Consider the following 25,318-nt stretch of genomic DNA (forward strand, 5'->3'; position numbering starts at 1 on the left):
CACATACGTACACATTAATATAAAGACATACACACAGATAAATAAAAGCTTTGGCTTGGGGAGAAGCCTCATTTTCTGGCTCGTAATGAACCGGGCCACAGACTCCAAACCAAAAAGCATCAAGCCAGAGCGACAAGTTCAAGCCAAATCTGCTGATCTTTGGCGAAGCGCGGCGCGAGGAGGCCCCGGGAAAGGGCTCTGTCCTGCAGCGGGGACGGCAGCCCCCGGGGAGGGACACCGGCGCCGCGGGGATGGGGGTGACGGTCCCCATCCCGACACACTGAGCAAAGCCAGGTGAGGGGTGGGTCAGGATTGCTGGGGATAAAGGATGTGGAAAGTAATAAAAAAGGAAAAAAAAATAAAAATCTCTCCCCCTGGCCCTCGTCTGCCATCCCATAAACCACCACTGAGGGTGAAAGCTGAGCTTTGAGTGGCATCGGGTGCTCCTGACGATCATCCCACACCAGGCAAAAGCAGAGACCAGCTTTTCAACCCCTGACAAATTAGGATAACATAAAATCACCCTTTAAATTCCCCCAGTCCCACACTGACACTTCCCTGAAGGCTCCTCCCACGGGGGAACAGCGTGCTCCTGGAGCAAGGGTTGACTTTGGCAGCTCTGGAAGTGGTGAGCCCCTGGCCCAGGTTGCCCAGAGAAGCTGTGGCTGCCCCATCCCTGGAGGGGTTCAAGGCCAGGTTGGACGGGGCTTGGAGCAACCTGGGCTGGTGGGAGGTGTCCCTGCCCAGGGCAGGGGGTGCCACTGGGTGGCCTTTAAGGTCCCTTCCAGCCCAAACCATGCTGTGATCTGCAGAAGACCTGTCCTGCTGTCATCCAACGCTATGGGGACAGCCGGGTTCTTTTTGAGGACTCTTGGTAGATTAGGAGGGGTCGGGAGCAGGGGGTACGGGTCCCACCAGCACCAGGCCATCCCCACCACGACCCCACCTGCACCCTTCCCACGGAGCAAACACCCGGCAACGCACCAGCGAGTCCAACCTTTGCAGCTCACCAGCTCCAGGAAGCCAAGGGAAATGAATTAGGATAAGCCGGGAGCATAAGAAAAAGCCGAAATATTTTAGCAAGGGGCTATTTGAGGAAGAGTCAGGTCTCCAAGTCACCAACCAGCCCTTCCCCCTTTACTGCAACACAGCATTAAAGAACCAAAATAGAAAATACAAAGAAAAACCACAAGTAACAAGCCGTCTGCTTAATTAATGGAGGGGAAAAAAAAGAATAAATACCCGTCTGGAGTGGTGTTGGGTTCACTTGGTATAAAAGGGAAGGGGGGCATCGCCGTGCCGCCCCACTGTGCCACCAGCATGGACGCAGATGGTCTCATTTCTCCTTTTTGCATTCTACCAGGGCAGCATCTGTATCTCCCCTGAATTTTACAATTCCTGTTCTTTCACGGGAGTATTTACAGCAAAAGAGCAAAGTGCAAATGTAACCACTCGAGCTTTCGCCGTGTCCCTATATATCGCATTTAAAAATAAAGAGTTTACCGAAAATCTACGCGCTAAATGCCGTCGGAAGCAGGCAGCTGCGTGGTGCTGGGTTAGCTCTTGATCTCGAGCCTTCCACCTAAAACTGACGAAGCACCCGAAAACCCCCGACACGGTGTTTTTAATCCGACGGCTCTGACCGACGACCACGGCCACCGACGCTCAATCCTTTTGTTCTCAGCATGTGTGAGCATGTGTGAAATAGATGCCGGCGTAAATCTTGCCCCGGCACTGCAAGGATGTCAAAATTGTATGGAAAAAGTTGAAAAATACACTTAACTCGGCCGCGGGGCTGGGACAGAGACATGGCCACGGCCAGGACCTGCTCGACAGAGGCCTGACAACGCCGGGGAGCTGGTGGGAGCGAGGAACCCGCCAGAAGCGATTTATTAGAAAGCAGAGAGTTAATTCCACTGTGGACACGGCGTGACGGGTGGGAATGACGGGAGGTGGCCACGCTCCAGCTCAGGGCAGAGTGATGGACCCCATGGCTGGATCAGCGACCAGTGCCCCACAGCTGGATCCAACCAGTGACCAACATCTGGATCACTAACCAGCATACCAGCACCCAACAGCTGGATCACTGACCAGCGCCCCACAGCTGGATCACCGACTGGTGACCAACAGCTGGATCACCAACCAGCGCCCCACAGCTGGATCACTGACTGGTGACCAACAGCTGGATCACCGACCAGCATACCAGCGCCCCACAGCTGGATCACCAACCGGTGACCAACAGTTGGATCACCGACCAGCACCCCACAGCTGGATCACCGACCAGTGTTGCACAGCTGGAACACCCACCAGCGCCCCAAAGCTGGATCACCGACCAGTGACCAACATCTGGATCACCAACCAGTGCCCCACAGCTGGATCACCGACCAGCGCCCCACAGCTCTAACAAAACCAAACTGCAGGTTGCTGTGGGGACAGCAGCGTGGGAGGAGAAGACAATCCAGGCAATTTACCCTCCCCGCGCCCCACGTACCTGCCCGCACGCTTCCGAGCACAGCCGGAGCTCTCTGCACAGTTCCAGCCCGGCATACCCCAGCCAATTTTTAACAAGATGTGGTATAAAATGATAAGACACAAACGCAGACAAAAAAAAAAAATAAATATCAGTGCAGATCCACATTATTGCTTTTTAAATTGTCACTAGAAAAATACTCTAATTATAAAAATAATAACCAGCAGTACAACTTTGTCAGTCTCGTCTGTCGATTTTTGAACGGCTTGTCAAAGAGGCTTGTTAAACAAATATATACTTTCTCAATATATATCAATAGCGTGTATATAATTTAATATAGAAATGACAAATATGCAACGTAAGACAGTAAATTACAAGTGGTTAATAAATTCTGTAAATACTATTACAGAACACACAGTCGTGGCGGATCGCAACTTCAACCTCTGAACCACCGGCTCCAGGGAAAGACGTTTGCAGCCAGCTGGAGTCTATAGTATTTTCAATCCCTTCGAAGTTTTTTGTTAATATGCACTGTTTGTATAAATATACTATTAAAGGTGGGGGTTTTATGTGTATATACACACACACGCACACAGAGAAAGACTTTTTTATTACGTATATATATATATATATAAAATCACTTACTTGATGGAAAGGCCCTCCGATTTTATCTGTGTAACCACAATCTGGATATAATTTGGCATTTTTCCCCTTAAAAAATGAATTTTAAAAAAGAGCCAAATCCCGACTCCCTGCACAAACTGTAACTGGGACTTGGAGTGACGGATCCATCGAAGCCCGGGCAGTACGTGCCTGCGGCCTTTCATTCTTTTGACAGGGTTTTGTTTTTTTTTAATGCTAACACTGATTTTTAATAATTAGAGATGAAAATGTCGAGAAGCAGAACCGAAGCTGAAGATCCTGCTTTTTCAGCTCCTCTTAAAAAGCTGGAAAATCGATCCGCGGATCTCTGATTCGTGACACCTGGCGTTTTACACTTAAAAACCCTCTGTCAAGAGAGGCCGGCGTAAGGCGGGCTGCAGGCAGGGCTCCCGGGAGCGTTTTTGAAGGTAGCTTTTGCCAGAAAACGCACTTCGAAACGCGCCTGTGCAGAAACCTGCGCTACCAACACAGCTATACCCCCCTCCCCGCACACATAATTTAACAAAAATGTAAAACCAGTGGCGTTCAATCAGGTTTTTTGCCTCTGCTCTGTCAGCAAAGCTCAGGCAACTTTGGTCTCGTTTAACTTGCAAAGTGACGCCGGGTCCCCCATCCCGGGGACGAGGAGACACGGACCCCATTCCCTTGGACAAGAAAGAAGCGAATTCAGGTGGAAACCTCCAAATAAAGGTAGGGAAGAGAAGAAACGCTTTAGAAAGCTGAAGAAATCGTTTACAGGCTTGGTAAAAGAGCGGCCGCTCTTGCACAGTGAGGAGCCGGTACCTTAGAGAGGATTTGCCTGCTCGCCCGCCGGCGCTGCCCGGGGGGCTGCGGAGGAGCTGCTGCTCTCCTACAATAAAATACAGGTTTTCTTGTCCTTGAAAGGGTTCTCAGAAGCGGGTATGCCCATTAGCAAGGGATCTTTCTTGGCGTGTTCTTCACAGTAGAGCATTAGGTCTGCCGATGCTTTCGACACCTGGATAGACACGGAAGAAAAAAACCAGCCATAAAATGGTGTTTCCCCATGGCTGGTAACACGATCAAACGTGCTGAGAGCTGCTGATGGGTACAAAGTCCCTGCGTGGGACCCGAGAGACCAACACGCTCTCTGAGGGCCCATCTCCTGCTGTCCTGGGCTCGCTCTGGCTTCATCTGCAGGGGGAGAAAAGGACGGAGCCCGCGTCTCTGCTTGTGCCACCCGGTAAAGTGACGCTTGGCTCCCACACGGCTTCTACAGAAGCCTGAAAATAAACAGGTTCAAAATAACACAGCCGGTTCGTAACGAGGAACTTCTCATCTATAGATGGGGACCGTATGGAGAAGTGTCCTCTGATGGAGGGCATCGCTGTCCGGTGAACCTGGGCGTCTGCTCGGCTGCCCTTCTGCAGGGCCGGGCAGCCAAACCCGGGGGGCAGTATTGCCAGCACAGCCGATACCCTACCCCTGCCAGCTGGAAACGAGCTTGGCTTCTCTTCTATCTAAAGGAATCCACTTCCCACTACCACCTTCTTTTTTATAATGTCTCTCCACATTCACCTCCGTGCAGACTCAGCACTCAGCCAGTCAAAGGATGGAACAAAAATCACACAATATGCACGAAACTGGAAACTCACACCGGCCTTCTTTGATTTGCACTTCGTATCTTGGCTTTGGTTCTCCCACGAGCCCGGGAAGCACCGAGCTACCTGAGGATAGGGCTGGTAAGCGGTGACCAGAATTAGCTTTATTCAGGTTTGTGGGGCTGAAATGTAAATGTCACGCGTCGAGATGGGGAAAACACAGAACCGTGGGCACACACACATTCCGTTATCTTATCGCCCTGCGGCTGGAAGGGGGAAAAAAAGGAGGGGGGAAAATGAATGCGCTCTCACCTTTATTCTTTCTATTGAGGCTTCTATTCTTAGCTGCTGGACAGTCCTTCGGGCCTGGGCTATGTTGTTGGTGGTGCTAGCTGTTTTCCCAGACATCTTCAGAGACGCGGCGAAGCTCTGTTTTGAAAGACAGCGAGGTTAGTTTTCCAGAAGGTCGCACAGCACGTCCAACGGCTTTTACACAGAGGCAACCGCGACACTCTGCAAAAAGTGCTTTTTTTTAAAATATTATTATTTTGCACAACAGGAGTTGCCAGCGGAGCAGCAGCTCAGCAAACGACGCTTTGCAACCAAAACACCCTCCAGAAAAACCCCACTGAGCTCCTGTGCATCCCACGGCTTCCCTCGTCCCGGTGTTAATGGGCGACATGGGTTTATCAACTCGTGCTTTTCCCAAGCGGAGAGTGTCCACCTCCATCCCTGGAGGGGTTCAAGGCCAGGTTGGACGGGGCTTGGAGCAACGTGGTCTAGTGGGAGGTGTCCCTGCCCAGGGCAGGGGGGTACGACTAGATGTCCTTTAAGGTCCCTTCCAATCCAAATTATTTTATGATTCTCTGTAAATCAGCACTCCACTTGCATTTACATCGCTCAGGATTTGGAGGTCTTTTAACCTCACGGTGGTCCCTCAGCTTCTTCACCTATACGTAACTCATACGGCATGCTCGAGCCCACCCTGGTGTGTCAGACCACCACGAGCTGTCCCTTTGCCCGTGCCCCGTCTCCCCGCAACTCCCTTCCTGCCACGTGTCCCATCATCCCTGGCCATTCCCCATCCCATGGGCTGCACCTCAGCACCCACCTCTGCTGCAGGGGAATGACCCGTGCACGGAGCAGCAGGAGCAGGGAAGGGCTGAGGACCCTGCAGCATTGCCTTCAATAAAATATCCCTATTTGCATCACAGCAGCAAAGAGCTTATTGCTAAATTATTCAGGTACCCCAGAGTTCAAAGAGCAGCTGGTTTAGGACAGTCCTGCCAGTGAAACTGTCCTTTCTGTGCCAATCCTCGCACGCCATCTCTACCAGGACTGTCACAAACCCTGCCCTTCGCCTTCCACACGTCCACGGGAATAATTGGCTCCATGGTGCTGCGCTTAAATCATTTATTGCATTGCAGGGACTCGAGTCCAATGCAGCTACATCTGACCTTTCCCGGCGCTGCGTTCAGCCTTTCCTCGAGGCTTCAGGTTTCTCTTGCCTTGGCCTGGGTGCCAGTGCTGTTTTCCCGGCCGGCGCTCCCGCCTGCCCAGCTCACTGGGAACAGCGTTATTTTGTACCCAGTCCCCATTTCGGCATATGCCGTCATTTCCAGGCTGCTCAGCAGGACCCAGGTTTTCAAAATTATTCTCTCCATCGAGCAGAGACCAGCCCTGGGTTTGGAGTTCACTCCCGGTACGTGTCAGGCCAACACAGCCAAGTGCACCCACGGCAGATGTGGGACACCACAAATCACTGCCACACACCCCCCGATTCCCTCCGACAGCAGCTTGGACACCCGCAGTGCTTTCTGCTGGCCCAGAATCGCATGGACACAGCAGCAAGCATCCCCCACGGCATCCTCAACGTTTTCTGTTCTATCAACCTACTGATCCTCGTTCCCAGGGCACCAAGTGTGCTCAGGGTCCTCTGCAACCATGCGACCTACTGGTGAGAAGTGCTGCAAGTGACGTGCTGACTGGTATTTCATGCTTTGCAGCTCACGGCCGGCTTCTGCTGCTCTTTGTTGGATGAGAAGCTCCACATAAGCCAGCAAAGTGCGCTGTCAGCCCAGAAACCCCCCGCAGCCTGGGCTGCATCCCCAGCAGCGTGGGCAGCAGGGCGAGGGGGGGATTCTGCCCCTCTGCTCCGCTCTGGGAGACCCCCCTGGGGTACCAACAGCAGAAGGACACGGAGCTGTTGGAGCGGGGCCAGAGGAGGCCCCGGAGATGCTGGGAGGGCTGGAGCCCCTCTGCTGGGAGGACAGGCTGAGAGAGCTGGGGGGGTTCAGCCTGGAGAAGAGAAGGCTCCGGGGAGACCTTCCAGCCCCTGCCAGGCCCTAAAGGGGACGTTCTTGCAACAGGACTGTCATTTCTAGAAGAAGACCTCCTGCACCAGCAGCAGTTGAGGAAATACCCTGCTCTGGATGGAGAGCGAGTCCACAGGCACCAAGTGGGAGACGTGCAAATACAAAACAGCATCCTGGCTACGTGGAACTGAAACAGTAGAAGAGGGATTTAAAAGGGATTTCTCATGTTTAGGTAGTGTCATTAAGAAAATAGATCTGAGACTATTGGCTACTTCGGGAAATCTACTCTGCAAAGAATACAGTGAGAAATCAGAAGACCCACAGGATCAGAGCACACATTCACCCTGCTCTCCCTGCCTCCTCCTCCTCACCAGCTCCAGAGGGCACCTGGCCAGAACCTCCGCAGGCCCCTGGGGTGGAGGTGGCCGAGTGACTCGTGGGACAGGCACAGGGGCACCAAACCCAACGGCTTCGCTGCCACATTGCCCAGAAGGACCCGTAGATGATGGTCACAGCAGCAAAAGCTTCCCCACACTCGACAGGCTCAGGCATTCCCGAAAAATGAGAATTCCAACCTAGAACCTCCAACATGGGCTGTTAGAGCTGATAAATGCAGCTGCCGAGTTCGGTAATGGACTCTGCTGGTGTGTTGCAAACTGGCTGGGAGTGCTTTAAAATAATAATTTCTGGAATAACAGGGAGCTGTTTCACACAGACACGAAAGCACGGATCCACTACAAACTGAGCCCAAACTTTCATTCCCAACCCTGCAGTTTTCACTTACTGTATTGAAAAACTACAGTGCGAAAAGAAACCCAACCCAAAGCAATTAATTTTCACAAAGCAATGCATACATCTCCGAGAAGTAAGATAGTCCAGCATTTGCTGATTCCCCCAATTCTAGTACTTTTTTTTAAAAAAAAAAAAAAAAAAAAAAAGACACAAGGTTAAAAACCCCGTTACTGCAAAATTAAAAGATAACCCGTTCTCCTCCCATTTGGCTGGGGCAAGCCAAGGCTGACTTTGCTCAGCCTTCCCTTCCCCACCTCAAGCCACAGCCCCAAAACCCCCTTTTGCCACGGGAGAGGTTTGAGTTTCTCTGGAGTCCCTTCCCATCCTGCACGAATGACCTCGTTAGGAAAGTTTCGGTGCTTATTTTCCCAGCTGGGTAGCTTTGTTAATAAATTAGATGTTTGGAAAAAAAAAAAAAAAAAAAACAACCAACAACCCCAAAACCATAACATTTGAAAATTAAATTGCTGTGTTTCCTCATCTTCAAACAAACATAAGCAGCACTACCTTAATAGTCCTCCTAAGATTACTAAATCTCTTCTACGGAGAGATTTACAAACAACTAGGTCATCACCCAATAATACTGTTTTCCCTCCGAGTCCCTGGCAACCTCCCCTATTAACGAGCTGCCGCAGCCATCTCGAGCCGCGGGATCTCTCATGGGGTACTCTTGATTTCAGACGACAGCACCAAACTGCAGAAAACTCTGCAGATTTACATTGGCGGCGCACACGGTTCTGCAGAACTTGGGGTGTTGGAGCCCGGGGCAGGGTTTTCTGGGATAGGGATGTCTCCAGGGTGTTTCCCAGGAGAATTAAGTCACTCTCTAAAGAAAAGACCACTCAGTCGGGGAGGGCACCGCTCCAATTTCTAGGGAACGAGCCTTCAACGCTCGGTGGGCAGCCCCGAGCTGAAAGCAAAGACACGGAGAGGCCAACTCTTTTCTCCTCGGGACCTCTCCTATCCCCCAGCACTCACAGTCACGACTATTCACGCTCTACTTAACAGAACAATAAAAAAGATCCAAGGAGTTTTCCAGCTGATGTGGTGTGATCTGCCGCTGTAGGCAGGAGGTAAGCCGGGGTTCCCGGTGGCTGTAGGAGCACAGAGTGAGTGACAACCCCCGGTCCCCTGCAAATGGCAACGCCGAACCAGGGCTTGCCAGACCTGAGGAGGACGATGGCAGATTCCCCAGCCCCAGAGCGGCCACCAGCACGGCTGCAGCTCACACTTGTCTCTGACTCACAACCTAAAAAGGGACAAAATGATCAGTCCCACCAACGGCCTTCTCCGGCCCCCGTGCCCAAGGCAAAGCCTTGCTGCAGAAAGAAACCACCACCAGCTACGTTTGAGAGCGGATCGCGTATGGTTTTTCCAGCTGTGCTGGCTGGTCTAGTAAAACAAGCAAGTTTTTGTGTCCATGTTTCACGTTGGCTAGCGAGGGGCTCGCAGGTTCGCCCCACCCCACAACCCTGCCCTTCGGTCCCCCCACCTGCAAGGCCACTGTGTTTCTCGAGTGAGCTGGGACGATCTTTCTTTGTTTCCAGTCCCAAGCACATGGAGCAGCTTTGCCCGTCCCCGTCTCAAGGCAAGGAGCCTGGAGGAGCAGAAGGTGCGGCGAGAGGGACAAGTGGAAGAAGAGTTTCCATCGCAGCAGCACGAACCCCGCCAGGACCCACCGACGTCCAGCCCACGGGACACCACGGCACACACCCCCGCGCGCTCGTCCCCACCCCGTGCCACTTGTCACTGTTCATCCCTCCCCCTGCTCCGTCTGAAAGTCGTCAGAAGTGAAAGGAATGATTATGGGCACGGTGCTAATGACGGCGGGAGGGAGGCAGGGAGGCTGCCGGTGCCGGCCCTCCCCAGGCACCGCAGCCTCGCAGAGGCACACGCGGGGTTCGGGCTCTGTCATTAACAGCAGAGGCAACAAACGCATGGAGCAAATACGCCTAGGGGAAGGCTTAGCTCATCCTTTGGGGAAAACACCTTTTTTGCACAAAAAAATGAGGACTTGGGCTTGTTTAAAAGAGGATGCCCACCAGCCGCACGTTGCCCTGCAAAGGTTCAACCACTAAGAGCAAAACACGTGACACTTCCAGCGCCCTTTGCACACTTGTGTTTTTTTCCTTTCTTATAAATAACACCAGAAACACCTACAAACAGGTGGAGCTGCCCTCCTTCCCTAGAAACCCCCTATTTTTCAAGGCCTTGCCCTATTTCTTTCTGCAGACTTTAGGTAACGAGGTTACAGTGCAGCGGGCGCTGGGAGCGGCAGCCTCAGCAGGTAGGCAGCCGGGATAATTAAACACCAATATATCTGTTTTTTACTCTTTTAGATCCAGGATTTACGAACCACCTGCCGAGAGAAATGTAATTAAATCATCCCTGCCAAAGTACACCCGGGCATGGCCCAGCAGCTCTGCCTCGCAAACAGCTCCCAGTTCACTCCAGTTAGGTAAAGTCAGCTCAAACTGCAGCTCTGAAACCTCGTCAGCAGCCGAATAAAGGTTCAAAAGGGTATCTTCGTACTATTTCTTTTGCAGTAGAATAGCTCTTAAGTTGAATAACTCAAATCCGTAGATTTTTGAGCTATTTGAGTAGGTTTTTACAACGAAGGTGGTGAGCCCCCTGGCGTAGGTTGCCCAGAGAAGCTGTGGCTGCCCCATCCCTGGAGGGGTTCAAGGCCAGGTTGGACGGCGCTTGGAGCAACCTGGGCTGGTGGGAGGTGGCCCTGCCCAGGGCAGGGGGTGCCGCTGGGTGGCCTTTAAGGTCCCTTCCAACCCAAACCATTCTATGATCTCTAAAGTCAGTAATTTTCCTTCTGAAAATACAGAGAGTAGATTTGTTGGACAGGAGGGTGGCATTTTTATGGTTGGTTTTGCTCTATAAAGCTCCCCGCTCCCACCGAGGCTGAGTCGTGCCATTGCCCAGGGCACAGATGCCATCTGGGGCTGATTGCCCGGTCCTGGGTGGGGTGACCCCCCACATGAGGCAGCGCTTTGCAGCACCTCTGCCCCATGCAAAGACTCTGTCCCGCTCCTGATGGTGAGCAGCACCTCTTTCCCACCTTGGCACTTACCTGGTAGGCCTTCCAAGGAGCCACCTCCCCGCACCACGCAGCCAGGCATCAGTCTGCTTCAGGGTGAACAGGCACCACAAGAGGCAAGCCCCTCCTTCTCCCCCCGCCTGGTTAAGCTGGACAATGTGTTTGTGGGGAGGAGCAAGAAGGCAGCGAGTGGAAGAGGGACTGCAAGCAGCATGGAGAGGAACCAGCAGCTACAGTCAGAGAACCGTCTAGGCTGGAAAAGACCTTTAAGACCATTGAGTCCAACCATAAACCTAACACTGCCTAGTCAAGGTCAGTCCTCGTTGAAGCAGGGAGGAGGTGCAATGGCCCCTGGAGGGGCCATGTAAGGAGGGGGTGATGCCAGAGCCCCTCTCCAGAAGCTGGGATGGCTGTGGGCTATGAGCACCACCATTACAAGCACCAGGCTGTGGAGTGTTCCAGGGTAAGGTTTCCACGGGTTCTCCGGGTGCTACGAGCAGTTCCGCACGTGCCGCTTTCCCAGGCGCCTGTGTGGGAGCGTGAAGGCTGGCGGCTGGTCGGGACTTGAATGCTGGTTGTTGGTTTTCCTACGGGGCAGACATGGCTGCTCGGGAGCAGGTTTGTTACGACTTGCAGAACCTAAAAACTCTCCGAGTCCAAGCCAAGAGGCCTGACACTGGCATTAAATGCTGTGGCTGGGTGCAGAAACAACCAACTCTATATTCTGAGGGTGCATTGTAGCACAGAATCATAGAATGGTTTGGGTTGAAAGGGACCTTTATAGGCCCACCCGGTGCCACCCCCTGCCCTGGGCAGGGACACCTTCAACTACATCAGGTTCCTCAAAGCCCCCTCCAACCTGACCTGGAAGGTTTCCAGGGATGGGGCATCTCCCACCTCTCTGGGCAACCTGGGCCAGTGTGTCAACACCCTCACAGTAAAAAGTTTCTTCCTGATATCTCATCTAAATCTCCTCTCTTTCAGTTTAAAATTGTTGCCCCTCGTCCCATGGCTCCCCTCCCTGCTCCAGAGTCCCTCCCCAGCTTTCCCGGAGCCCCTTTAGGGCCTGGCAGGGGCTGGAAGGTCTCCCCGGAGCCTTCTCTTCTCCAGGCTGAACCCCCCCAGCTCTCTCAGCCTGTCCCCACAGCAGAGGGGCTCCAGCCCTCCCAGCATCTCCGGAGCCTCCTCTGGCCCCGCTCCAACAGCTCCGTGTCCTTCTGCTGTTGGTGCCCCAGGGCTGGAGGCAGCGCTGCAGGGGGGTCTCCCAGAGCGGAGCAGAGGGGCAGAATCCCCCCCTCGCCCTGCTGCCCACGCTGCTGGGGATGCAGCCCAGGCTGCGGGGGGCGTTCTGGGCTGCCAGCACATGTTGCCGGCTCATGGCCAGCTTTTCATCATAACCAGGTATTGTCAGCACACAGAAACATGGTTGCACGCAAGCGTCAAAAAGTCTCTGTCAGGGTGATATTTCACAGCCTTGATTCTTTTAATGTTTAAGTCCCCGAGGGAAGAATCTGCTGGAGGAATCTCAAAGCGCCCAGGACTACCTTCAGCCAAACCGCTCTCCTCTCTGCACTGGCGCAGGCCTGGAGGGGGATGGCATTTGCTGCAAGCATTTGGCGTCCCAGCGAGCTCCAACGCATGCCCCCAGGATCCTGCACGCCCTGGCACGCAGCAGCACCTTCCCACCATCACCTGGCAAAGGGGCTGCTGGCTCCCACGGCCGGCTGGGAGACCGTGCCGAGGTCGAGCATCCCAGCGCAGGGCTCCGGCTGCTCCTGTCCTCCCACACAGGGCGGGTGGGGGATCCCCAGGCCCCTTCCCCAACACCATCTTCTCTTTGCTGCACAGCGGGGCCCAGCACAGGCTTTTTGTGGGGGTGACCCAGGGGGAGGGTGGGAGAGGCACAGGGTCCCCGATGGCAGCAAGGTGCATCCAGGGGATGCCTCTGCCCACCTGAAACCCAAGTGATCTTTGGGGGTGCTGCTTCTCCCCCAGCATTGACCACACAGAGTCGCAACGCCCGAAGGAGGTGCCCCGGGTTGTCAGGACAGGCAGCAGGCCCCAGGGTTTTATAACTGGGAAGCCAGGATGTGTACGGAGTGTGGAAAAGAGAGTGGAAGGGTCGGTGTGGAGGAAGCGCGGGGTGAGGAGCCCTGATCTATTGCACCAGACAGATACAGTCGAGCCCGTACCGGTTCCTGCCCTTCTACGGGAGCACTCTTTAACACAGCCACACCTTCAAAGTAAATCCTAAAAAGTTATCCACACCGATCTTCCAGCAACTGTCCCAGATGAAACCCTAATTAGAGAGCAATGGAAGGAGCAGGGCACATTCGACACTCCTCCTGCTCCAACCGGTTGCTCTGCTCGGGGAAGGAAACAGTCCCTCCAGCGAAACAGCCCCTCTCGCGCCTGCGCAGGGTGATCCCAGCATGGCAAAGCTGCACCTCAACCAGAACCTTGCTCTGATTATGCACCCAACCTGGTTTTTCCAGCGGTGGGTGCAGCCGAAGGGAAAGCCCAGGGCGGCTGGCAGAGCTCCTGCTGCCCCGGTGCCAGCGCGGGGCCGTGCTGACACCCAGTGGAAACCACGGTGAGACGCCCGGCGGAGGGAAATGCTGCCACTGAAATCTTTTCCTGCTGCTATGCTAATAAATAGAATGGAAAATAAAACCTGGTTAACAGGAAAACATCGGAGCCCTGCCTTCAGCAAGAAAAGAGAATTGATTAGTAAAATGAAATAGGGATTAGAGACGCATTTCTCTCTTTATGATACTTAAACCACACCCGACAAAAGGAGAGACGAGGTGGTGCGATAACGCCAGAGCTTACCAGGACTCAGAGACACACGTGCACTTTGCAGTACTGAACGCAGCGCCCGCAATGCAAACTTCCTGGGGAAAACAGCGGCCGTGGTTGCCCACAAGCTCCCCCCGGGTCTGGGGGTACCACAGGAGCTGCGGGCAGCCCCCCGCTCCCTTGATCTCCCTGGATAGCTTTCAGCGGCACGGCTGGAGATCCAGATGTGGTGCCTGCACCAGCTGCCATCACTGGGCACCGGTGGCCAGGGGAAGGTTTCTACTCCTGCCTCCACAGCTACCATGAACCAAACTCTCAGTAGCAGTGGCAACAGCGATGGCTAGCTGGTTCCTGGCCAGGTGAGAAGGACTTGACTTTTAAATAGTTATCACGCAAGATTTACAATCGCGGCACAAATATTTTGTACGCCCTAGAAGAAGTTCGGGTTTGGTAAAAGAAAACAAGATCCTTCCCAAATGAAACCAACTCCTTTGCATGCTCAAGGATGACACTATTACCAGGCACAGAGAAAAGCCGAAGCATCTGGCAGCTGCACCACCTGCGCCCAGCGCTTTTGGCGAAGGACGTGGATGCTTTGGGATGCAGACCCTGCACAGCCCCATCGCTGAAGGGATCAGGCACCCCACAAAACCCAACTTCTGTTTTGCTGGGCACAGAAGCTTCTGTTTTGCACAAAAGTCGCTCAGCCTTTTCTACAGCCTGTGCAAGCACAGATCTTACATACGACGTGAGCCTCAAGCAAACACAGAGATGGGGTTTTACACGTCAGCAGTATAAAAGCGAGGTGCAAGCGGGAGACCGGCGCGCTCAGCTCTGCTCAGTCGGTTTGCCTCTCATTTGGATTACAGTATACATTAGCAGATTTCAAAACCACTTTTACAGCAGAAAATATACAGTACAACAAACTCTACTCCCATCTGATACGCCTCCTTTCCCCAGAGGCGAGCGGCCCCTCGGTGCACATGGAGAATAAAAGCTGCTTAAAGTGCAGAGACCAGTTTGTGACATTTGCTTCTTCAGAGAATTTACACTTGAGAATATTTAGAGATTTTACAGTTGAGATCTTTTTTTAAATTATGAACAATGCTGCCGGTGTCTGAATTAGTCTTTTTAAAACATAAAAATCCCAAATAATGTGAAATGAAAGAAAACAGACAACTTCTAAGATCTTCAAATGGATTTAGTGTTATGGGTATTTAATTAAGGATGTGTTCCTTCATAGCCTCCACTGCACAAGTTATCCCAGTACCATCCTGCTGATCAAAACTGGGCTACAGCTACGTTTGATTTTCAAAGTCAGCCTCCATCCATGTGATTCTGCCAAACCCAATTTACTTGTTGGGAAACAAGTAGCAGAAAAACCCGCTTTTGTTTTCCTCTGCATTTTTTCTGACTTAACTTTTTGTATCTTTAGTACAAACGAAAGCCATGAAAACTGACTTCTAGATCAAGGTTACTTTGAAAAAACATCTGAGCAGTATTGTTTTAAAGACACCGGCCTGAAGTCATTAGTGAAGACAACCTGTCCCCAATCAACTGCGGTGCAGTTTCCCCACAGAAGAGCCCTGTGTCTCCCCACAGGGCACTACCCAGCTAACTCACACCAGAAAAAGACATAGACAAACTACAAACAGACATTTGCAAAGAGAGATTTAGTCGTATCAAAATCAGTTCATCTTACAGCATGTAAAGCAGGAGCGGTCCTTGATTAAAGCACCAGCCTGGGAGTCACGAGATCCAGCTTGGCCTCAGGTTACGTGACCTTCAGCAAATTCTTTAGTCTGAAAGAGAGATAAAGCCGAGGACGCTGGTGGGAGATGCTCTGTGAGGAGCTCCATGGTTCAGAGCTCAAGCTCGCTAACAGGGTGCAAAGTATTTCACAAGCTTCTTGGTTACATGAATTTATCAAAGTACCTATTGTAAGGAAGGGGCAAATACAGGAAGAGGAATTTGCATTCTGAGATAAGTCAAACAAAATACACATAACACAGCAAATACAGGAATTATGAAAACTTCCACACTGCCCCTCGCTAACTGCTGTAGTAAACAAGGAAAGCCCTAATTTTCGTGGGAGAAGCAGCCCATTCCCAACAGCGTTTCTGCCCCCCAGTATCCAATGGGAAGGCAGTGAGGTAGCCAAAAGAGAGGTGAACGAGTGTCAGGAACCACTGCTGCTAATGCCTCAGAGAGTGGGCAGCAGCCAGTGCTGCACCGAGCTGCCGGCACGCAACCCATGCCGTCCTTGTGGCCCCTCCTCCATAAAGCTGCCGAGTATTTTGTATTTGTTCCACTCCAGAACAAAATTAAAACCACTGGGCTTTGGGACCTGTCATGCTGCTTTATACTTTGCATGAAAGAAAGGAACAAGCGTGTACTGGAAACTCACCTACATAGGCAGTCTTGCTACCTGTCCAGCTTGCTTTGATTTTATCGGTGTAATGGTCCTGAAACAGAGTAAAATAAAAATTTTAAGTACTTCATAGTGCAAGAAAGCAAAAGCTAAGAAGCATTAGCATTCGTGCCACAATTCTAGCCACAAAAACTATAATATTTTGAGATTGGCCTCACTGAAAAATCTACCCCAAACCTTTCTTACAGCCAGCTCCCCTATTTCCCTTCCCGAGGACATGGCTATGGGTGGCCAGTTCCCTCTGGCCACCTCCCAGACGTGAAGCCAACAACTTTCTGCATCCTTTTTGACTCCTCATTGCCACACCGGCTCCTCTTGAAGCCCACACTCCCGAGGCTGAGAGATCCCAGCCAGACCTACGGCAGATGAGGTTTAGAGGCAGCTGTTAGAAAAGCTACTGGCTTTAAAACGAGTTAAACCACTCGGGGTAAAGCCCTGAGCAGATTTACATTAAGTGCCAGCGTAGCCTGTGCAGGCACTTTGCCTCCTGTAGACTCCTCTGAACTATAAGGCTCCATTGATGTATTCTGGCAGCTGCACTTAAAACCACAGGAGAAACAAACCCGAGAGCCCACGTTGCCTGCAGAGGCCTATACACACCCAGAAAAAAAATCCTGGAATTTGATCAATCCTAAAACGTCCATATTCCTGCACCAGATACTGCTCACTGTTGCAAGACTGGCAAATCCGGAGCACGCTGTATTTAACACCCTTCTCAAACTTTCACTGTATTAAACGCTAATTTTAAACGAAAACTATAAAACAACGACAACTCAATGAGGGCAGCAATTTTCTAAGAGTTTTGGTCACGAATTGTAGTGGGCGCCTGCTATGCACGACTCAGCACCGCGAAGAACAGAAACCAGTGACTGAAGAACACAAAGGTTCATTTGTTTAAAAACATCTCTCTGCAATACCAACACAAACCAAGTTGGCTGCCTTGATGCTACGGATAAAATGCTAAAACCCATAAGGTGACAGGCCCTCTGTGATAGCTAGAGGGGGGACTTTATTTACGAATAAAGTTGTCTTTCTTTTTATTCCCATTGCTTTGCTATTGCATGAAGCCTAAGGGCGAGCACATTCAGTGCAAAACACACATGGGTGTGCAAATACACACGTAAAGTTCTAAACCAGCAACTAATAATCTAACGTTGACTGGTAATTGCTATGTTAACCTTCCCTGTAATTTATAATGCGTGTTTATATACTTCTGTATCCCTGTAGAGACACCCACTGTCAAATTTGTGCGAAACACGGGTTATACACACCGGGCGTTAACTAAACTGGCAAGGCAGCTGGGGCACAGCGAACTCATTAACCAGGGCACGGCAGGATCCAGAATCGCCACTGACACTTTTTGGAAGAAAAACAACCCGCGTTTGCCAACCGGCCAGCGGAGCTCTGGCGCAGAGCCCCGGCGCCGCTCACTAACCGGCCCAATAACGCAATTAGCTACGAGATTTCCCAGCCCTGCTATGCATGAAATGCAGAGCCAGTTCCTGGCACACTAAACCCCGAGTGATGCTGAGGGTAGGGGCAAGTGGCTGTTGCCTTTTGGCTGGTAGCACAGAGCGGCCACGACAGGCTTTGGCAAAGGGGCTTTTTGCAGCACGCAGCCCCCAGCCCTCCCCAGGCAGCAACGATGGGGCCGGAGGAGCCCGAGCAATCCAGTTCCCCCATTCCGAGGAAACAAGGGGAAAACCAGCCCAGAGCGTTCCCAAGGGATGGTCCTCATCAAGGCAGAAAGATGCCGCCTGCCGTGGGCTGGCAGCACAGGCAGCGGCCCCTTCATAAATCACACACCGCTTCCCGTGTTGGAAATGGCATCCAAATTTTAATAGCTGCTGTTAAAAATCATTGTACGGAGTAGGAAAATAAATTGCATTGGAAAAGAGACTGCCTGCTCGCAGCCAGCCCTTGCTGTCCCAGTGCCAAGGCTCGGGCTTTTCACATACAGCGAGGAAATAAAAATAAATGCAACGCGTCACCCTCCATCACATACGTGTGGCAGCTGTACTGCGCGAAAATACCGAGTTTTAGTGGAAAAGCTTCTGCTTTGCTTATCTGTGCAAGTTCTCACTCCGGTCACACCTCCTGAAAATCGTTAAGGAAAAGTAAGAAAAATTTTAATCTCTTGACTTCTGCTTCCTGATGGAGGTCAGAACAATCTTTAAATGCATGTAAAAAATAAACAGGGCTCATAGGGGCCACTTTCCGCCCTAGAGCTATAAAGACTCAATATTCCTGCCTAATCAAAGCTCCTATCAAATTAGTCATAAAAACCCACAAACCCAACATGGCTAGCATAGTTTGAGGCCGGCGTAATGCTCCCCCTCCGAAACTCTCCGTGCTGCATAGCTGGAGTGTCAGCCTTCAGGGGTCAGGCCATCCTCGGGAAGGAATAAATCAGGGAAGGGCATGTGGGAGAGAGAAATGAGGAAATACGGCTGCAAAACGGGTCCCAGAGCAGCCAACTCCAGCTGGATGTAGCAAGCTGGCTTCGCAGGGTGAATCCCTTGGAAGTTTTACAGAAACATAAAGCAGATTTGGCTGGGAAGAAGATGATCCGTCTCCCAAAACCATCAGTGACACTTTCTGTTTATCCCAGCTCCAAGCTTAGACCAAAAAACCTGACTTCTTTTTTTGGCTTGAATCTAGAAAATACAACTGAAAATGTATCCGGGGATCTGCTCAATCTTATTCACAGCAACAACCGACAAAACAAAGTATTTTACTCACAACAGCACCAACTTTTACATTTTTAGGGCAGGGACCCCAGTGGTTTAACACACACGCTCCAGACAGCTGCAAAACCAAGCAACGGGAGAACATAACACCTTCCTTACAAGAGTAAGATGACACAGGAAAACAAGAGTTTGGCTGAAAGATCATGGCTTTTCACTAATGAAAATAACCACCTCTTTCCGTTTAATCTCTCATTTCTGAGGCTTTTTGTTGCATTTGCTTAACTTCTTCCTCCACAGCACGGACAGACCCTTTTCCTGGCGAACAAAGTTGGAGATGGCTTTCGGAATTATTTTTATTCAGAAGCAAAAGCTTCCCGGGCTTCTGCAGAACTGCTACAAACTGCAAATTAAAATTTCAGGTTGGTTTACGTTCCCCTCAAGGATTTCCTACAATGGTGTTGCTTTCCAGAGAGGAAAACTTCTTGCCAGCTGTGCTGGCGGCATTTAATAAGGACAACTGAAAAGCGGGTTCAACAAGGGAGAGGAAGATCATTAGAGGTAGATTTTGAAAACATATAGAAATTCGTGCCATATCATGGCACAGGATCCTTCACAAGAATTTTGTTTTTCTAATGCAAACTATGACGAACCACCCTGGGACAGAATTTCTTGTGCCTCACTGTGACATGGCAGCACACAAGAAATAGCATAAATGCCTTTGGTATCTGCTGGATTTTGTTTTTAAAAATGGAAAGGAAACTTTCTTCTGGAAATACTCTGGGTATTCATCGAGATGATTAATGACATGGAGAAGAAACGTTTTTTCTTTCATTAACTGAAAAGGTACACACAGATACATCAAGTCTCTCGGAACTGCAGACTGCATCAGTTGCTGAGAAAATTTAAGCCCAAAGACCTAACAACAGAGGACAGAAACCTAAACATCTCCAATTAGGGACAGACAGCACAGGAAAGGCGTTTGTGGAGACAAAATTCCTCCATTACAATAAATTTTAAATTAAAGCTGACATTCATATGCAATTAGAACGCCTGTTTCTAGCCAAATAAGCCCTCTCCTCCGCAGGGCCACCGTTACACCCTGCCGTCACCCCGAGTCCCGGCTCCAGAGCTCTCCAGCCGGACCCGCAGCACCAGCTTCCACCACCACCACGGCTTTCCCCGGTTCTCAGCCCATATTTTCCCTTTCTGACGACATCCCCTCAAGAGAACATCCCGCACCTTCCCTTACCCTTCCCCGCTACGGCAGCCGAAGGGCAGCGCTGGGTCCCATGGCGTTACCTGAGCACAACCGAAACTGGGAGGGAGGGTTTGTTTTTTTTTTTTTGCTCTCCTCAGCTTAAAGCACCAGAAAACTTTTTCTCCTCCCCACAGTTAATCCTACACACACCCTACGAATAACACAGCCACTCGCTCCCATGTGCGTGTAGTGTCAGCTTTTGAATTGTCCCAGCACGGGAAAGGAGTTATTCTGAATATCAGCACCTTGCTGGGGGAGTTTTTGCACAAGGATAACTGTCATTGCGCAAAGATAACCGTCATTTAGAGACCAAAATCAGGCTAAATCTTCCCTGTGTGCTCCAACTGCCTCCGCACAAGGAGAGGTCAGGAACAGCGAAGGGCTGATTCAACAGAGCACCGCCAGCACCGGCCTGTGCCGCTGCCAGTGCAGCCCAGGCCGGGAACCGGGCTGATCCCTTCCCACCAGGACACGGACGGGCTTTTCTTGGGAAAGTCAGCACTGGGGGATCGCTATCGGCATGCCGCCAGAGGGCTGTGAGCAGACACCGTGTGTCGGAGCACTGGAGGGAAGTGACAGCTTGGGTCACACGTATGTCCAAACCCAAAATGTTTCAGAGGGTGCCCTGTCCCTCTACGGCCGGTTTGTAAACACATGGGAGAAGGGATGGGAAGAAAAATGGCGTAAACAAATGCAAGGGCGAACCTGGTTCCTCCTTCAAGTTGAGCTGTTTAAAAAAGGAGACAACCCCGAGCTGATGCACAAGTCCCTGCGGAGCCCACAAGAGCCAACATGGGCCACCACCCCTCATGCAGGGCTCGAGACCCGCAGCACCCCAAAGCCCGCATCCCGCAGTACAAATAATCCTTACAACGCTACTTTTTTTTCTTTTTTTTTTCTTCACTTTCCAACTCCGTCACATGCCAAGATGCTGATACGGACACAGGAAGCTGACTATAAACACATTGCCTGCTTTACCAAATATTCAAAGGAACGCAACTAAAAATATACACTGGACGGTGTCCCTGAACATCTCAGAGCTACGAAACGCCCCCGCTGGCAGGCTGCGCTGCCCGGGGTGGCCTGGAGCTCATGGACATGGGGTGCACTGTACCCCAGGTCTCCATTTTAAGGACCTTCTCCTCCCCATGGACACACAGTTGGAAGGGGATCAAGCTGCTCTGCAATAACGAGTGATATATCGCGACAAATAGGAATGCCAGATCCTCCAAGCTGCCCCTCCAGGGTACAGATGTAGCCCCACCACCAGCAGCTACCCCCATCGCTCCCCCTCCTTCCTGCTTCTGCCTACCTCCAAAAAACCCCACGGAGAATCCTCAGTCACTGTGAGGACTTCTGTCACTATCTCTGCTCTTTCTGCTACTTCTCATTAATCCTTGCAAAACACAGAGTGAAAGCTTTTTACTCACAACATCAGTATTTTCTCTTCTCCCTCCCTTCCACATTCCTCTGTAGGTTATTGCTGAGAGCAGAAAATGTGATTTCAGAAGAGGCCACAGTGTTGAATGTGGGATGAACATTCAGGTTCAGAAAAAATGAGGCTTAGTTGTGTAATATTGCAAAATTCAGAAAATAGCTGCGCAATTCCAGCAGTGATTAATGTGGAGCAAATCCCGAGAGCCATCAAACATCTGCAGCTTCAGTTTCCCAAGAAACAGCAAGTCCACAACTACTTTCAAAATCTGGGGAACTTGCTTTCCGCTTCCATTAAAGCTAAGGAAAGTTTCGCTACCAATTCCTACCTCAGCATGACAAGGGCATTTCCGTATTGGAATACGAGTCCCACGAGCCCTACCCATTCCTATAGTCTTTGGAAGCGCAGATGAATCAGCAGCAACACAGTCCTCCCAGGAACACCGCTCCATAGCTTGGCCATGGGTGCAGTGGTGTTTCCCATGCTAACTAAAGGCTGGAAAGTGCTCCTCTCCGTCCCCACGAAGCCGGCTCCTGCAGTAACCTCTGCTCCGGCATAGGGGACAAAGCAAAAGGGCTGAGGGTGAGGATGTACGGAGCTGTACCACGACCTGCTGCAGTAATTTGAATTTGCTTTTGCAAGAGAGCCTCATCAAAGGATGATGTGGTGGGGTTCGGGGAGCTGAGCCTGGGAAGGAAGCACATTCCCACCCCACCGAGCTGTTGTGCATCTTCCACAACACTCTCCGCATTTCAGCAACACTTAAAGGGACTGTGGAGCCCCCACCATGCTGCTGTCTGCATCCCAGACCTCACCATAGAGAGCTTCTCATGAATCTGCCTCAAACATACCGAGTCTGTTGAGGAACAGAGCCTAAGAAATTAAGAATTTCCAGTATTCATAAACAGAGTTATTACACAGCCACAGAGATATATATCTGAAACAAAAGGAGTATCTGAAACCTACAGCACAACTCGATATTTGCATTAAAGTATGATGCCAGCGAGAGATGCTGGTTCTGACCAGCAGTGCCTGCTGGTCAGGAGCGCTCAGAAACTTCTCCAAAGAGCAGGAGACCTTAATTTTTAAGCTAAGGTGGTCCCATGAGCTGGGCAATTACACAAGCCAGCTTGGCCACAGCCCGAGACCCCATCCATTGTTCTCCTCCAGAGTTTATTTGCCACTTTAGTGCTTGATTAAAGATATCCTCAATGACTGCAATACGTTCAACGCAAGGATGAAATACGGGATTGAGAAGTCATTAACTGCATACTAATCCCTCAATCTCATTTAGTGCTACCAGAGTAGCGTAAAATGCTACTGCTGTCCAGTACTCGCTATTTACTCACTGAATTTTATTTCTAAACCAATTTACAAGCAAGATAAATGCAAACAAATAACTTGTCACTGATGCTATTAGCTCTAAGTCAATAGAAATGCTGGCTAATCGCCTGACAAATTACTGTGAATCCAATTTGATATGCCACACTAATCAAATTGTTTCCTGCTCGTCAGAACTAACGAGGTCCCACTTCCTCCATATTCAGCCTGGCTTCCCGAGCCCTCCCCTGCCTTGCGGTAACCCCGGTGACTGTCCCCATCACCTCTGCTGTGACAAATTCCTCCCCCCCCAGCTAAAAGCCACACGTCGACACGGGTCCTGCTGTCCTTCCTCCAGTGGTGACGAGACCCCGGTGCGTCCCCCAGCACCGAGGGGGGAAGGAGATGGGTGGGCTGAGCGTGGGTCCCCCTTCCCGACAGCTAAAAACACAATATACAACAATAGGCACCCCAGATACTTCTTTTCCCTCCCCCAAAAGTAAAGAATTTAAGCTTGGAATAGAATATTGCCATTTAAAAGTTGCTAAAGTAAACTTATTACGGCAACAGGGTGTGTAATCTTCCCAGTATCAACATGAAACCTCCTTGAATAATGACGCTCACCACTAATTAAACTCCTTCCCACACTAATCCCACAACTCCTCGCACATGGGAAACTTCCTCGGTGGAGCTGAGGGGCCGAGCAGAGCCCATCGTCTGCCGGCGGGGAACGCCAAAAACAAGGTTAAAACCTTAACTGAGTTTAAAAGTTTAAAGGATTTTAAAAGTTTAAAGGCTTTATCTGTGTGCTCCCAGCCCTGCGCATCCATCACTGCCACAGAGAAGGGCTGGACGGATGGAGGCTGCCGCACCGACCCTGTCTCCATGAGAAAGGCCTATTTTATTGTGATTGTTACTATTCTTTTTACATAATTGAGGAGATTTCGTCCCTTTTCCGGAGCCGGCACGCAACTTGTTGAACCGCAGCAAAGCTGCGCACTGACTCCGGCCGGGACTACTCCTCGGGAAAGCTAGCAACAGGAAATAAAACCAAAAAAAACCCACCCAAAACCACCTAAAAACCGCCCGCGGACCGCGCGGGCCCAGCCCGTCCCGCCAGGCCCAGCCCCACCACGGGGGGCCCAACCCCACGGTGGGGGGGGGGCGTCCAACACGCCGGAAGAGCGGGGCTGTCGCCTCCCTCTGCCCCTCCGACTCCTCGTAGCGCACCCCAGACAGCGGAGACCCCCGGCCCGGTGCCCCTTCCCCGTCCAGGCCCGCCCGGGGCCCGGCACTCACCGCCCGCCGCTCCCGTCCTCCGCCCTCAGCCCGTCTCCACGGGCGACCGGAGGGGGCGGCTTGGCCCCGCCCACCGCCGGCATTCGCCCCGCCCATCCCCGCCAGGCCCCTCCCCTCCGCGTCGGGGCGGGGCCTGGTGGGGGTGGGCGGAGCCTAAGGGGAAGTGGGCGGAGCCTGGAGCATCCTTAAATAAAGATATATATCAACGATCCCGACGACCCCACCCCGCCGCCGTCCCAGCTCATCAGAAATCCGCTTTAACGTTAGAAAATGGCTTTTTCCTCCTTTTTTTTTTTTTAAAAAAGTTATAATGGCATTTTTTTTTTTTTGCTGACTTGGCGTCATAACAACGCAAGCTGCGCTCCGTTGTGTCAGGGAGTTTATGGAGGAATTTATCACAGGAATTTTATCGGGGGATTCACATCGCCAGTGGCGCCTTGGGTGCCTCCTGGACTGCAGGGCTGTAGTATCATCCCTGATGAGGCCGGGGGACTGGAATGGCAAGCACAAACACTTTTAAAAATGATATTACTGATATTTTAATTTTTTTTTAACTTTAATTTTTTTATTCCGGAGCCTAAGCCTGCACAGGCCTGGGGAGCAGAATATGGGGGAACACCGTGCCCATCCCCAAACCCCATCATCCACCAAATCCCATCGGAGACGTGCAGGCGACCACTGTGCAACGCGCCTCTTCCAGATCGACCAGGGATTGAGCAATCAAATCCCCGTCTCGCATCCAAAATCCCCATCTCGCATCCAAATCCCATCATCCCGTCCGCTCACGAGGCCGGATTCATCCCCCCTGAGGTCATTTCCACAGGGATTGCTCCAGGAGCAGCGTGTGCCCAAGGACTGGAGCAGACCCGAGCATCCCCATGCCTCCCACACTCAGGGGATGCACCGGGCGCCCTACGGCGTTTGCAGGAGCAAAGGCAGCGCCAGCCCCGGGGGCAAGGAGCAGGTCTGGCATCTGCAAAGACTCGTCTGCTGCCTGGACGGGCCCGACATGCCTCTGCTTGCGGGGCTGGGCGCTTTGATGCTGGGAATTGCTGGGGAATACGTTTGTCTTCAGACGCAGAGGGCGTTGATTAACACTTAAATATCGGGTGCTGCTCGCAGAAGCACTCATTAGATCACTTTACATTTGGTCTCGGTCCTGTTTTTACACCAGACTCGTTGCTGTTCAACTCCTGGAGGACATATGGAGTTGGGTGTTTTTCCTGTATCTCTATGGC

General features: G+C 51.4%; 1 protein-coding gene across 1 annotated transcript; it reads right to left on the bottom strand.

The window, feature by feature from the left end:
* Positions 1-2,782: 2,782 nt before the first annotated feature.
* On the bottom strand, positions 2,783-24,156 carry GNG12 (G protein subunit gamma 12). Its single transcript, XM_054213043.1, has 5 exons — positions 24,081-24,156; positions 16,055-16,112; positions 15,350-15,449; positions 5,005-5,121; positions 2,783-4,109 (listed from the first exon to the last, which is right to left on the bottom strand). The coding sequence occupies exons 4-5, from the start codon at positions 5,098-5,100 to the stop codon at positions 3,984-3,986; spliced, it is 222 nt and encodes a 73-aa protein (XP_054069018.1). The 5' UTR covers positions 5,101-5,121; positions 15,350-15,449; positions 16,055-16,112; positions 24,081-24,156; the 3' UTR covers positions 2,783-3,983.
* Between the last annotated feature and the right edge of the window lie 1,162 nt (positions 24,157-25,318).

Source organism: Rissa tridactyla, chromosome 8 (genome assembly GCF_028500815.1).
Source record: "Rissa tridactyla isolate bRisTri1 chromosome 8, bRisTri1.patW.cur.20221130, whole genome shotgun sequence".
NCBI classification, from domain to species: Eukaryota; Metazoa; Chordata; class Aves; order Charadriiformes; family Laridae; genus Rissa; species Rissa tridactyla.

Coding starts and splice junctions, on each gene's coding strand:
- GNG12 (XM_054213043.1), bottom strand. CDS start 5,100: ATGTCTGGGAAAACAGCTAGCACCACCAACAACATAGCCCAGGCCCGA. Junction 4,110..5,004: donor CCTCAATAGAAAGAATAAAG/GTGAGAGCGCAT, acceptor GTGTCTATCCAG/GTGTCGAAAGCATCGGCAGA.